This window comes from Gymnodraco acuticeps, unplaced genomic scaffold (genome assembly GCF_902827175.1).
Source record: "Gymnodraco acuticeps unplaced genomic scaffold, fGymAcu1.1, whole genome shotgun sequence".
NCBI lineage: Eukaryota > Metazoa > Chordata > Actinopteri > Perciformes > Bathydraconidae > Gymnodraco > Gymnodraco acuticeps.
Window position 1 is genome coordinate 213,739 of NW_022990838.1, and position 13,907 is coordinate 227,645.

Genomic DNA, 13,907 nt, shown 5'->3' on the forward strand with positions numbered 1-13,907 from the left:
TCACTACTGTAACCTAATGTCAGACGATAAAAGTGCACACATGGACCTGTGTTAGCCCAATACAGGAAGCTCCTTTTTATATAAATAAAACACATTTTTAAATTCAGAACACACGGTGTGAGCATTTTAATTCTAAGTAAAGCATGGTTGTTGCTTGACTGTTATTGGAGGAAGTTAGAGGAATCCATATCAACCGCTTCCACTTTACAAGAACATGTTGCATTCAAGTGCTGTCGTTATTATTTGCACTAATGCGCATGATAGGAATTTTCTGTGGTTCTCAAATAGTATAAGATGTGTGAACATTTGATGATATGGATTTCATACAGTATTATGTAATCAGTACAGTTTAAGATTGTTGAGCTAAATAAATGTTGTTTCTATTCTCACAATCATTTGGTTTTGCATTTTACTTGCTTTTTATTTTCTTTATTATTATTATCCCTTACACATCTGACATACTGGATGTCTAAATGAAAGCAGGTCAAAGCTCTGTAGATAACATTTACATGCAGTGGTGTAAAGTAACTAAGTACATTTACTCAATTAGTTTACTGCAGTACACTTTTGAGAGACATTTACTTAACATGTGTATTTCATTTTGTGTTGCTTTGTACTTCTATCCCACTATTAATCAGAGGTAAATCGTGTACTTTAACTCCACAAAAATGTTTTAAGATCTTTAGTTACTTTGTGGATTTGGATTCATAATTTGAAATATAAACAACACCTAAATAAGACTTTAGTTACACCTGGAGTACATTTCATAATGAGTACTTTTACTTTTGGTACTTCAAGTTTATTTTAATGCAAATACTTGTTTACTTTTACTTGAGTAACATTTTTGAATGACATATTTTTTATTTGTAACAGAGTATTCCCACACTCTGGTACTTCTACATTTTGTTAAGTACAAGATCTGAGTACTTCTCCAATCTCTGTCTGAATGTTAAGGCCAGAGGAAATAAATGTGTTGTTTTGCTTTTTTGCTACTAAAGCCAAACACACCTACATCTGGTATGAAGGTGTGCTGTATTGATTTGGTTTGGTTGTCGTAAAACTATATAGACAACACAGTTGTTCGAGCAGCTCTTGAAGGCAGCACGTCTCAATACAGGAAGTCTCGAAAGTTTTCAAACGCAGTGGCAACTTGTTATGCGTATCTCTCTGCACACGCTGCTGTTTGTGTGTGTGGGAGGCTGAGGATGGTCAGAAAACACTCGGGTTAATTGCGACAGACAGTTTTAACTTAGAAGGAGAGGAAGGAGGGTATTTTTCACAGATACGCCGCTGACTGTCGGAGAAGACAAGGATATTTTGTCTCCCTGACTGTTACGAGACTGTGTTTGGCTTAGAGACCGTTTTTAACATCGAAATGTGGGAACAGGAGGAATTCGCAAAACACTGGAGGAATGAATTTCCTGACGGAAAGGTACCAACAATGGACTTGAAGTCTGTAGAGGACATCGAGTCGGAGCTGGAGGCGAGCAAAGCCAACCTGAAGAGGCTGCAGAAGGCTCTGGCGGAGGAGAAATTCAAGGTGATCTACCTGCAGACCACCGTGGCTCGGCAGAAGAGCAACGACCCGGAAAGGTTTGAGGATAAAGATGAAAACTTTAACGCAGAGAAGCGTTCATTTTCTAAGACGGGGGATATTAGGAAACCGTGGCAGAAGGAGGATGAGGGCGACGGGCAGAGGACCAAGGTGTCCGAGGCTGGGGGCGTGAGGCTCCACGCGGCAGGTAGTACACCGGGTGTCCTGAGCTCCTTCGGGCGGGAACGAGCCAGGTTCAGCGGCAAGACAGGTAAGCCCGTCCCCATCCCTGTCCCGCCACGGAGGTTCAACTTTCAGAGAGGGGACACGGCCCCACCTGTCCTTGCCTTACCGAATGATAACGATGTGGTGAGCGACCGAGAATACGAGGATACGGAGCTGAATGAAAACTTCGTCAGGAATAACTTGTTGGCTCCAAAGATGGGCGGCAGGGACAACCAGAGGACGTCTAATTCCCTGCGGCCTTTCCGCCACAGCAGGGACTTTGACTCCGGAGACGACGGCAGGCTGTCCCCGTCCTTCCCGCAGATTCTCTGCAGACCCTCCCGCGGCTCCGGCTGCAGCACCCCGGACCGGAGGAGTGACGGATACGTGAGCTCCGACCACGAAGACTCCTCTTCTGCAGGTAAGAGTTTTAATGTCAACACTACCACTGCTTTTGTTACCCGATATAAAATATAAATAAATAGAAGAAACAATATTACTACCCCCACAATAACACAACACAACGGTGCAATCAATGGCCATGGCTTTTCTTGAGTTATGAGACCCTTGGTGATTATCAGGATCAAGTAGAGCAAATACACTCTTAGTGCAACAAGAGACCTGACAGTAAGTAATTTAAGACAGCTGGGTTGCAGCAAAGGACAATACATAAGGGAACTAAAACATCTCAACAGATGACAGATGACATTTCATTAACTATGGCATTTTTTAATAGACACAGTGGATCGTCAACAAATGCATGTGTTGCATTTGACTTTAATCACTTCAGTGTGCACAGACTGAGCAGCTTGTCAATATTGTAGCACGGCCTGTTCGCTGGCCTGTTCCTTTGCTGTGGCTAGCAGCTCTTCCATTTGGAGCAGACATCATACAATCAAGAGACCCTTCCTACATTTGGCTCAGGACCAGACCTAAAGTGAATTGCTCGAAGTGGATGACTTTAGAGAGCTCACGCCTCATTTAGCATTTTCAGGTAGAGGCATAACAGTAATCAACCAGTAGTGATGAATCAGATATGTCTTGTTTTTGTACTAATCTGCTGCATCACATTTTCTTGAATCACGTGGATTAGTGGTTTACCTCAGACTACTAGGCCCAATGTATTCTGTCTATGCTTTTGCTGCAGTACATAAACAGAGCCTTAAAGAATGTATGTGCTGTTGACATTATGTGTCTTGTGTGTGAAGCAGTCAGCATTAAGTAGTCTATCTAGGAGCCTGAACTGATTTCTCAATTGTAGCTACGGCCCAAAAATGAAGAGGTCTGCTGCAGGGTTTCCGCTAGGATTTTTTCTCGCCGGTCAAATGTCCGGGCAGAATTTATTTTAACGGACACATTTGAAAATCACCGGTCATATTTCAATAATAATAATAAGAGTTGTGTAGCAGAGTTTCCGTTAGCAGGTAATTACCGGACTATGAGCAGATATGCTGATGTTTAAAACTCAGTTCACGAGGCTCATTTTTATATTGCTTCAGTTTATAATCGTAACAGATCGAAAAATTCAGATCCATTTTTCAATAAATGATTCCACAAACAACAAACAACATAATTATTACATTCAAAGAAACTACTTGTAGTAGATGAAGTACATTATTCAAAAGTTTACATTAACTTTGACACGAGAGAAACGGATGCTCTCTTTTCCCCTCTCCCTCCCTCTCTCTCTGACAGCCCGTCAGTTTCTCATGCAGCTCGCTAAACAGAGGCGGGGCTTCAGGTGATTATGCAGAGCTGCGTGTCTCGGTCTGACTCAGCAGCTGATCTGATCTCTCTCTCGCGTCCGGTTATACTTCACTCGCGTTTATGTCCATATCGATCAGATCCAGCTCTCCTGATCGGCACCGATCAAACTGTTAAGAGTGAATATCGACCGATAATGACCGGCGGCCGATCTATCGAAGCGTCCCTTATTATTACCAGACATTTTGACCGGCAGGTTTTGAATTGACCGGTTTTTAATACATTTTATCAGCTAAAAACCGGTAATTACCGGCTAACGGAAACCCTGGTCTGCTGGTCTTTTAGATTAACCCTGAGGGGGCTGCAGAGTGGTTGAGACCTCAGATTATACCTAAACCCCCAGATTAAGGTTATAAAGACAAGTGAAATGGAAGCTACTGCAAGATTGTTTTGCTGACATGCTTTGAGTTGCAGAGTGGCTTGAAGGAATAGTTCAACATTTAGGAATGCACTTGTTTGCTTTGTTGCCAAGAGAAGATTGGTTCCACTCGCATGTACGTGTGGTAAATATGAAGCTATTTCCATTTGACACTCAGTTTAGCATAGCATAAAGACTGGAATCAGGGGCGTAGGAGCCCAAATGCTTATTTAGATGTTATTTATTGTCTTATTATCATTATTGTTAACTCCACACACATTTGTAATTGGCCACTCTCGCACATTTGAACATGGATGTGGTTTAGGTATTTAGGGCACCTGTTCGGGGTTTGTGGATGACGAAGCCTGATATTTTCTGTTGACTGTACGGTCTTAACTTGCTTATTGTTTGTTTATTTTCTTTGTTAAATATCCTAAAACTTTAACTTCAGTACAGAATTTTTTAGAATATGTCACAGCTTTGAGCCAAGGTTAACCTCTAAGCGTCATCATTTATTGTGAAATTGTCGCTACAGGGGGAAAACAGCTAGACCTTTCTGATGGTGACAGAATCAGCATACCAGCAACTATAACAGCCTTACACTCTAGGGACCAGACGAATTAGAAAACGATACAAAAGTGTGATGCGTTTATGACATTCCAATGGCGATTACAGAATTGCAGCCCCATTACAAAATGTATTTACTTCCCAGCCCCTGAGAAGATGGTATCAATGAGCAAAACAAATGATATGAAGGCTTATCCAGGATGTAGGACTCACAGAGATATGGTATGCCATTACATTGTCACTTCCTCCTTAAAGTGTGGCAATATTGACACGGATTGTCTGCATGTCATGAGTCAAAGGTCAATGACTAACTTGAGCTTTGGAATAGATAGAGGAAGACCGACAAAACCTTTTTTTTGGTGACACATCCGTTCCCAAATCTGTTCTACCCTTTAATATTATGGAAGGCTTAATTATTTTTGTAAGCTCATTTTCATTTTCTGTGGTGCTGTTGATGGCTTCATGGTAACTATAGAGATTTACTGTATTTTAACTGGTCTGGATTATAAGGATTTTGGTAAAAGACTGACTTTTTTAAATTTCGTTGTACCTGGTGCGATGATAATAAAGGAATTCTATTCTATTCTATTCTATTCTTTAGTATTTGAACAAGAATCACAACATAAAGAAACATTAGCCATAGTAGAAAGAGACCTTCCGGCCCAATCATTCCTTTCAGTTGCATTTAGGCACCAGTGAATGAAATGGTGACGCTAAAGGGGAATAACATGTTGAAATAATTGTATTAAGCAAACCAGGAAAAACGTCATTTGTGAAGGTTGTCATTTAAAGTCACACCTTTGTTGATATGTGTTACTTTATTATAATGAGACATGCATTTGTGGGAAATAGCTCTAAAAGAAAGTCCTTGGACATGGCTCACGAGAGCGTCTTGCGTCTCAAGAGCTAGTCTTGTTTCTGAAATATTGAATTAACCAAGAAACTGAAAAGAAAACAGCTACATTGTTTTCTCATTATGACACTCTGTTTGTCTTCCATTTAAGTTATAGGGGGATGCATTTCCCATAAACCTGTGGGTCAGTAAGGATAAGCAGCACTTACTGTAAGTCCCTTAATCTATTCCATCTTTGTTGTCCGGCAGGAAAATGATGTTTTGATCTGAACTGGGATAATCAGTGGAAAGACTTGATTAAACAATAGAGGGTGGAGCCGTGGGAAATGATTATGTGGAATCTGCCTGCTACACACACACACACACACACACACACACACACACACACACACACACACACACACACACACACACACACACACACACACACACCAGCTCTGGGCTCATGCCAGGGGTCTTGCTCATGCCGAGGCCTTTGTGTGTTTGCTGGGAAGAGGTCACCCACCCATCAGGTCATGTGTCTGAAGCATCTGAAGCCACCTGTCTGGCCTCTCTGTAGGCTGTGATTCACTTCTGACTCACGCCACTGTGTTGTTCTAAACCGGGAGTAATCCTCTGTTATTTTAAGCTTTGTTGAAAATCTCAATGAACAAGTCTGAATAATAAAATAGTTTTCTTTATTGGTGTTTGTTCGTTTTTTTATTCATTGCAAGCAACATTAAGGTCGAATTAGGGAGTAAGTGTTTTACCCCCACAGCAATTTCGATCAGCATAGAAAATCAATTATTATTTTCAAACGGTAAACACCCTCCTGTGAAGAAGTGTGACTCACTTTTTAATTGGTGATAAAGTTTTATTAAGCTAGTGCGATAGTTTACTTAAAGTTCATTATGTCAATTCATTAAGAATTGTTTGTTTTTAGACACCGAGACTAGAGCACAGTTTCCAGTTCCTCTTGCCTACACCACACTCCGTCAGCTGCTAGCACAGAAAGTAGCCAGGTGTGACAAATAGTACAACACAGTATTCTTAGATACTGTATGTAAATATTTAGTTATGAAATTATAGGCTTAAAGAACCAAGGCTTGATATTGTAATTAAAAAAAAAAAAAAAGCCTTGTGGGCAACATGTTCAAATGAGTGTTACACAAATAGTATTACCGATAAGAGATGTTTTGCGCTGACAAGTATTTGGTTCTTGACTGTGGAAGTATCATTTTGGAATTAAAGTCTTTGGACTGAAGGCCCTGTTAAAACATACAATTAGGAAACAACATGTTTGATGTTAACACTGCAGTCAGTAGGTCGTATTTTAGATAATCCTATTAGACCCAAAGTGCACATATTTATTGTTGTTGTTTGCAAGATGACAACACATCTGTGGTTTCCTACCCATTTTGGTCCCAGGAATTAATTCATAAGATCAGAAATGAATTACCTTCCCTAAAAATGTGACATGTATCTTCAGTGGAGCTTTTTTGCTCCATAGAGCTTCTGTTGAATTGCATCACATGCTGTGTCATTCAGCTAATACTTGTCATGTCTTTGTGTATTGTATGCATAATAAGCAGGGGTGCACATAACTTTTTTGCCCTGGTTCTCAAAGGAGCACCTGGAGATGTTGCTTGGTGCTCATCCTTAAAATGAAATAAACCGTAACTTTTGAGGGGGTCTTGACTTTATTTGCCAGACACACGGCACTGAACACACGTGAGGTGAACACAGAACACACATGCAGAGGTGAACACAAGACAACATTAGCACGACCAGTAATCCTACAAGCTGTCATCACTCCCCTCCTGACTGTTCTCCTCACTGTCTTCCTCTCTGTCAGACATGGTAGCTGATGATGTAGGCCTACTTCTTTCTCTCTGGTTGAGTCTGCGATTAGCTGCTTGCATCCACAAGTCAACAGCTGGGTTTGGGTCGAAAGTCTCTGTCATCTTAGAAAAGTGGATGTAATCAAATAAGTATGTGAACATAACCAATAACCTACCATAGCCAATAACAAATGAATGTAACTTATTTTATTTGTGTTGTTCATTCATATCTTATTTTACCTTAACATTTATTTATGCATTTTTTTTATCTCTCCAGTTTTAAAGGATATTTTTGGTTGCTGTCCTATAGTATACATTGGAATGATTTCAAACCTGTTTATCCCAATAATTATAAAGGAGTGCCTTGGAAATATGTGTTTACATAAATTGTGACCAAACTGTTTGAACTTAGACTAAAGTGAACTATCTAAACACTCCGAGTCCTTTACCTCACTGAGCTGTAGTTATCAGCCTCTCAGTCTGACTGGAGAGGACTCTCCCTCCACATTATTGTAGAAACATCTTCTTCTTACATCCGTTAGAGCAGCTAGCACCAGATTCTAATAACAACAGCGCCGGTACCAGGCGGTGCGCCCTTCTCTCTCTCCCTCGCTCACTTGCACTTTGGCTGTGAGCTGCGGGCGCCAGATAAGCCAACATCCCCCATTTTCATCACTTACAGCGCCCATCGTACAGGGCAAATTAAACGTGTAACCGGGGTGAAAAGGGTGTTACATTTATTTCATTATGAATATTGTTACATCAAGGCCGAAAATTAGGATGAGCCCCAGAACTGCCAGAACGACCCTGAGTTCATATGCAACTCGCAAATCTCTCTCTCTCTCTCTCTCTCTCTCTCTCTCTCTCTCTCTCTCTCTCTCTCTCTCTCTCTCTCTCTCTCTCTCTCTCTCTCTCTCTCTCTCTCTCACCAGTTATGTGCAGCCCTGATAATGTAGCATGGTTGATTTTGATCACTTGATGTGCTCAGAAAGGAGAACAGCTGAACAAACCTGTTCTTGTCACTCTCCTACAGAGGACTTGCTGGATATGATACACACATGTATTCTTTCTTCCTGTGGTTGGCTCTTTCTCCACTCAGATAAGCAGGGCTTGTCTAGGCCTGTCCTAAACAGCATGTGCAGCAGGGGAACTGCATGTCATTTTCTTTCCATGTTAACACTCTGTAGTGTGAATGCTACCTCAGATTTGTTTTGTTGGCTTTCTTCATAAACCAGTGGATTTCAGATTTTCAGGCTTTGAGGCCTCCGTACACACTCCTGGTTTGTATGTGTCATTACTGGACAGCTTGACAGCTCAAGTTACTACAGAGTCTTACTGCGAAGTTAAGGCTTTACACTGGCAGAGAGACCTTTCTGAACGGTTAGGCAGAACATCACCGCAATCACAGTACGTTTCTCTCAAAACTCTCTGGCTCATCTGAGATATTTCCCAGGCAACACTGCTGTGGAGCTCAGGCAGAAATATGTCTGCTCCTGTGGCATGTCAGTGTCTTGTTGCTTCTTTATGGTAGCATATTTTTTTGCTACAGCTAACATTCCTATATGTTTTCAGAGAATCTAGTGATGAAACGTATTCATTGATCATCAGTGAACAAACATTTTAAGACGCCACCTTCTGGGAAATCCTCAAAGACATGTTTCCCAATTTTCTGGCATTTCAGACTAAATTATTAATGTATTGACTAATCAGCAACGCATTTGGTCTAAAACAAGCAGAACTACAGTATGTGGCTGAATGTATACAATACTTTCAAACTATTAGTTGATTTATTATTGAGCCAATGGATGGAAAATACATTTGTATACATTTTAGGGCTGCTCAATTAATCGTATTTTAATCGCGATTATGGCTTGCAACGATTACGAAAACAACGTAATCGAAATAAAACTATTCTTTTTTTCTTTTTTCTTTTCTTTTTTCAACTGTTTTTTCAACTTTTGTTGAATTATACTTGAAGTTCAGAGTAATCAACTGTTAAAAACACACTGTTCACATTTTTTTTTTCTCCAATAAATTGATGTTTTCAAAGTAAATGGATAATCGTTTTTAATAATTGTGATATCAATTATTGACCCAAATAATCGAAATTATGATTTTTGCCATAATCGAGCAGCCCTAATACATTTTGATAAAGGATTAATTGTTTTGTCAATTTTCAGCCAAATGCTGAATATTTGCTTGTCCCAGCTGCTGTCATTTGAGGACATTTTTGTATTTTGATGGTACATTTGAATGTGGAGGTCTTTAACTGCTCTCTGGAAATAACAAGCAATCGAATATGTCACCTTAGGCTCTCTTTTTCAGAGTGTTTTGACATTTCACAGACTTAATGACTAATCAAGGAAAATAATCGTAAAATATTTTGATAAAAATGTGTTGCACCCCTTGTATTGTTTTTCTCTTGCTTCTGTTTTCACTTGGACATTTGTTATAGCCCACTTTGAAAGCTTGGGTAGTGGGTACTGTGATAATGCATCCAAATAGTCTAGCAGTAATGTGAACAATGGGACACTTTTTTCATCAAATCTAATGTCTCTTCAAAGTGTTGGCAGTCAAATAATCCATGGCTTTTAATCCTTGAAAGTACTATTTATGGCCTGACTTTTCCCTGTGTTGCCTTGGTGATGAATGAGTCGCCATGGTTGTGCAGGCAGGCAGACAGGATGTCTCTGCGATGGAGGTGTGGGTTTTGCAGCATCATCGCTTGTTTTCTAAAATGAATGCAGCACTTGACCCAAGTTCTATATCAGAGGTGTGAAATACAAATGTAAGAAAAATTGTATATAAAGGTCACGATCTATTTCTAGCATGTTCCATATACCTATATCCTCTGTTTTCTCACTTCAAAAGTTGAGCAATGTTCTACTTTTGAAGCTTCGACGGAAGCGTCAGCCAATCAAATCCCGTTTATGCAAATCTGCCAGTACAAGCGCTAGCCAATCAAACCGCGTGTATGCTGGGAGAGCCATACCGCAGGTCATTTCCTCATGTTCCAAAAAATGGAGGACAAAATCATTGTAGCGGTAGGGAATCACCCGGTGTTGTTTGACCAGTCCCTGTTCACCTACCGGGATACAAACCGGAGGAGCCAGGCATGGAGGGAGGTGGCAGAGACAGTGGGTGAAACTGGTAGGTTTTCGCCTGTTTGGGAGTTTATATCCAGTGTACTTCGTTTGAATGGACAGCTAGCAAGCATAGACAGTATTTAGCCAGCATGGAATGTTGCATAAAATAGCACCATAGACATTAATGTCATAAATGTTCATCATATAAAGTGTGACATGTAAAGCCTTTTATGAAATTTTGATTGGTTGTTGGTCGTGTTGGTCACGTTAACTCCCCAAGCTTCAGACACGCCCACCGCCAAGCTTCAACGCACGCCGCCATGTGTAGGGGCCGTAAGAGAAGTGTTGAACTTGTTACCTCTAAGGGGCTTTTTTCATCTTAGCAGAAAGTGCAATCCTAGTTTAAAAGACAGTCAGTCTGGTAACTGTAGCCCCACAAAAAATCCTGTGATGTGACGTCTGCCAAAACTGTGATGAGTGATTAAAGCGGTAAGGTGTTGGACCAGATGCATCATGGGGATTATCATACTAGGATTATTTAGGTTTTACAGACCATAACGTTGTTAAATGGGCCCTATTATGCTCATTTTCAGGTTCATGTTTTTATTTTGTTCCTCTACTGTGACCTGTTTCCATGCTTTAATGTTCAAACAATTCTTTATTTTTCTCTTACTACCTGTGCTGCAGCACCTTTTTTCACCCTCTGTCTGAAACCAGAGCCCAGTCTGCTCTGATTGGTTAGCTGGCCGGCTCTGGTGTGATTAGTCAATCACAATCACCGCCCCTTAGCCTACAAGGTACAATGTGTTGGAGTGCTAGCCTATAGAAAGAAGCACCATAGTGTTGTATGTGTTAGTTACAGTGATGTCACTATGTTACGGACTTATACAAAGGAGTCCAGTCAAGGCTTTTCAGGCAGGGAACTTTCAGATTTGAGCCTTTGCAGACATTTTACCTGCTCTCAAACCTTCGAAGCACACTCCAGGAAAAGGACAACTCAAAAAAGCATAATAAGGCCCCTTTAACAAACTCCTGCACACTTTCAAACTGGCAACAATACACTTATTGCCAACGTTTTGGTGCAAGACCTTCATCAGTCAAAAATCTTTAGGATTCAAATGTGGCATTATACTGAGCATTTGGTTTCATTGTTAACTGGCACTCTCACGTTTGTGGTTGTACCCACTCCCAGGGTTCCTCATTTGTATCACTCACCAGCAAAGAAAAGAATGGTTATCTATTGAGTGTCAAATGTTGAACAAGAAGTAGCCATTAGGCCAGTGGACAAATGATTGTTTGCACCCTGGTTTCACAAAGTTAGATTGTACAGCTAGTCTGGTTTTGAGAACAAATAAACCCCATTAAAGTAGGGCTTTGTTAACGGTGCCTGATTTCCCACCAGATTACTGTTAAAGGGACATTGGCACACTGCTCTGTGTGTGTTGGCGTCCATTCCTAGGATCAACAAAGGTGTGGACCTCCCATGGTTTGCTATTCAGGAAATTGCTTCGTTGGAAAGATTTTCACAATGTGATGAGGAGGGAAAGGCTACAGGCTGACGACCCTGGCCTCTAGACGAAAAGCTGTACTCTCCATCCACCCTAAAAAGCCTCAGCTACTGCTCCCATCTCCCTTGAAACTGGGCTAAGCTGTAACACCCTGAGTTAACACGTCTTATAAACAAATACTAGACAAACAAACAGGACCTGCTATCTCACTCACTGCGTTTCCTTCAGATGATGGCTTTGTGCTAATATTTTGTACCGAGGGAATACAGAATTACAGGAAACGCAACGTTTCATAATGTGAAATTCTTGCAGTTCAAATGAAGTTGAGTTGAGCAGCTGCAACACACAGTGGTGGTTTTCCTGTCAGTTAACTGATTCATACAGCTCTGCTACAGCACCACTAAAGGAACAAACCACCGTGTGTCTCACATGAAAGTAACGTCAATACACTGATCTCACTGAGGTTGATTTGTAAATGAAATGAAATGAAGGAGATGCACATAAGTGACAAGGCTGAAATGGAAATAGAATTAGAAGAAAAACAGGTTTTATTTAATTACACACCACATGTCTTTCAACTGAGAAGAAGAGACTCACTTTACCCTGTTGTCTGTCAAAGGGTCTCAGCCTATTTCAGTGCACAATGTGAAAGTCAGTTTCCATGTGCAGTGTGCAGAAAGCTCAGGTCAAAGCAACTTCACATCTTTTAGGTTTTCTAGCAGTCATTTATTAATTACATAGACTCGGCCTGTATGCAAAACACAAACTCCTTTCTTCATTGTAGCCATTTAGATGTACACTTTAACTCTGCCTGAAATCAAAGGAAATACCAGGCTACCTCTGATTGGCTAACTGCTTAGGCTGCCATGGAGACCCAGTGTGGCGTGTGGTGAGGAGCTGCGATATGTGTGTGTGTGTGTGTGTGTTCAGTGCCCACAGTGGGAAGCATTCTTCTCCAACACTGCCAGTGGGTGTGCATGGCCACACACTGTACCAGTTCATTACTCCCAAATGATTCTGCAGCTACTCCCACTTTGACTGAAGGGGGGTCAGCTATTTAATCATGAACTCCCCCAGAAATGTTTGAGGTTGATGGGTTTTGAGATTCCTGCATGTTGTATTAAACAACGTGTTCAGTATTGAATAAAGACACTGATGTAAATAATTAGGATGAATACATCTTGTGAAATATACAAATAACCAACAATTTGTAAATTGATTGAGGAAATTATCAAAAGTAAACCTTATTTTCTTAAATGTATTTCAATTAGTATGGGAACAATTTTGTTTTTCAAATTTGTTCTGAATACCTTCCCCCTTACCTTTCAGTCAATCACATGTCCTCTGCCTCTCTTAAGCTAGCACACTCAACATCTTTTTCACAATCTAGCCAAGTAGCTACTGTAAGCTGAGCAAGCAATACAAACGCTAAAGTAATTCTGTATAAACCACCTACAGGCTGTTACTCATAAACACAGTGGACAGACACAGTAACTAAACGTCCATTATGACTTAACTTTAGCTTAAAATGGCTACCTACCTAGCCTGGTGACTAGCAAGGCTGTTGTGAAATCTCAACCTATTGCTCAATTATCAAAGAGAGAAAAGAAGTGTTATCTACAGTTGCAAGAAAAAGTATGTGAACCCTTTGGATCCTCCACACATAGCGTTGTGTGTTCCTTCCAAACAACTCAACTTTGGTTTCATCTGTCCACAGAATATGTTGCCAGTAGTGCTGTGGAACATCCAGGTGCTCTTTTGCAAACTTCAAACGTGCAGCAATGTTTTTTCTGGACAGCAGTGGCTTCCTCCGTGGTGTCCTCCCATGAACTCCATTCTTGTTCAGTGTTTTACGTATCGTAGATTCGTCAACAGAGATGTTAGCATGTGCCAGAGATTTCTTTAAGTCTCTAGCTGACACTCTAGGATTCTTCTTCACCTCATTGAGCATTCTGCGCTGTGCTCTTGCAGTCATCTTTACAGGACGGCCACTCCTAGGGAGAGTAGCAACAGTGCTGAACTTTCTCCATTTATAGACAACTTGTCTTGGACTGATGAACATCAAGGCTTTTAGAGATACTTTTGTAACCCTTTCCAGCTTTATGCAAGTCAACAATTCTTAATCGTAGGTCTTCTGAGAGCTCTTTTGTGCGAGGCATGCTTCACATCTGGCAATGCTTCTTAAGAATAGC

At 40.7% G+C, this 13,907-nt stretch overlaps 1 protein-coding gene across 1 annotated transcript in view; it reads left to right on the forward strand.

The window, feature by feature from the left end:
• Nucleotides 1-1,375: 1,375 nt before the first annotated feature.
• The window catches only part of abr (ABR activator of RhoGEF and GTPase), a 140,728-nt gene continuing 128,196 nt past the window's right edge, over nucleotides 1,376-13,907 (forward strand). The window contains exon 1 of the mRNA XM_034232969.1: nucleotides 1,376-2,180. Within this exon, the coding sequence (XP_034088860.1) occupies nucleotides 1,376-2,180 (805 nt within the window). The remainder of the gene's footprint in view (nucleotides 2,181-13,907) is intronic.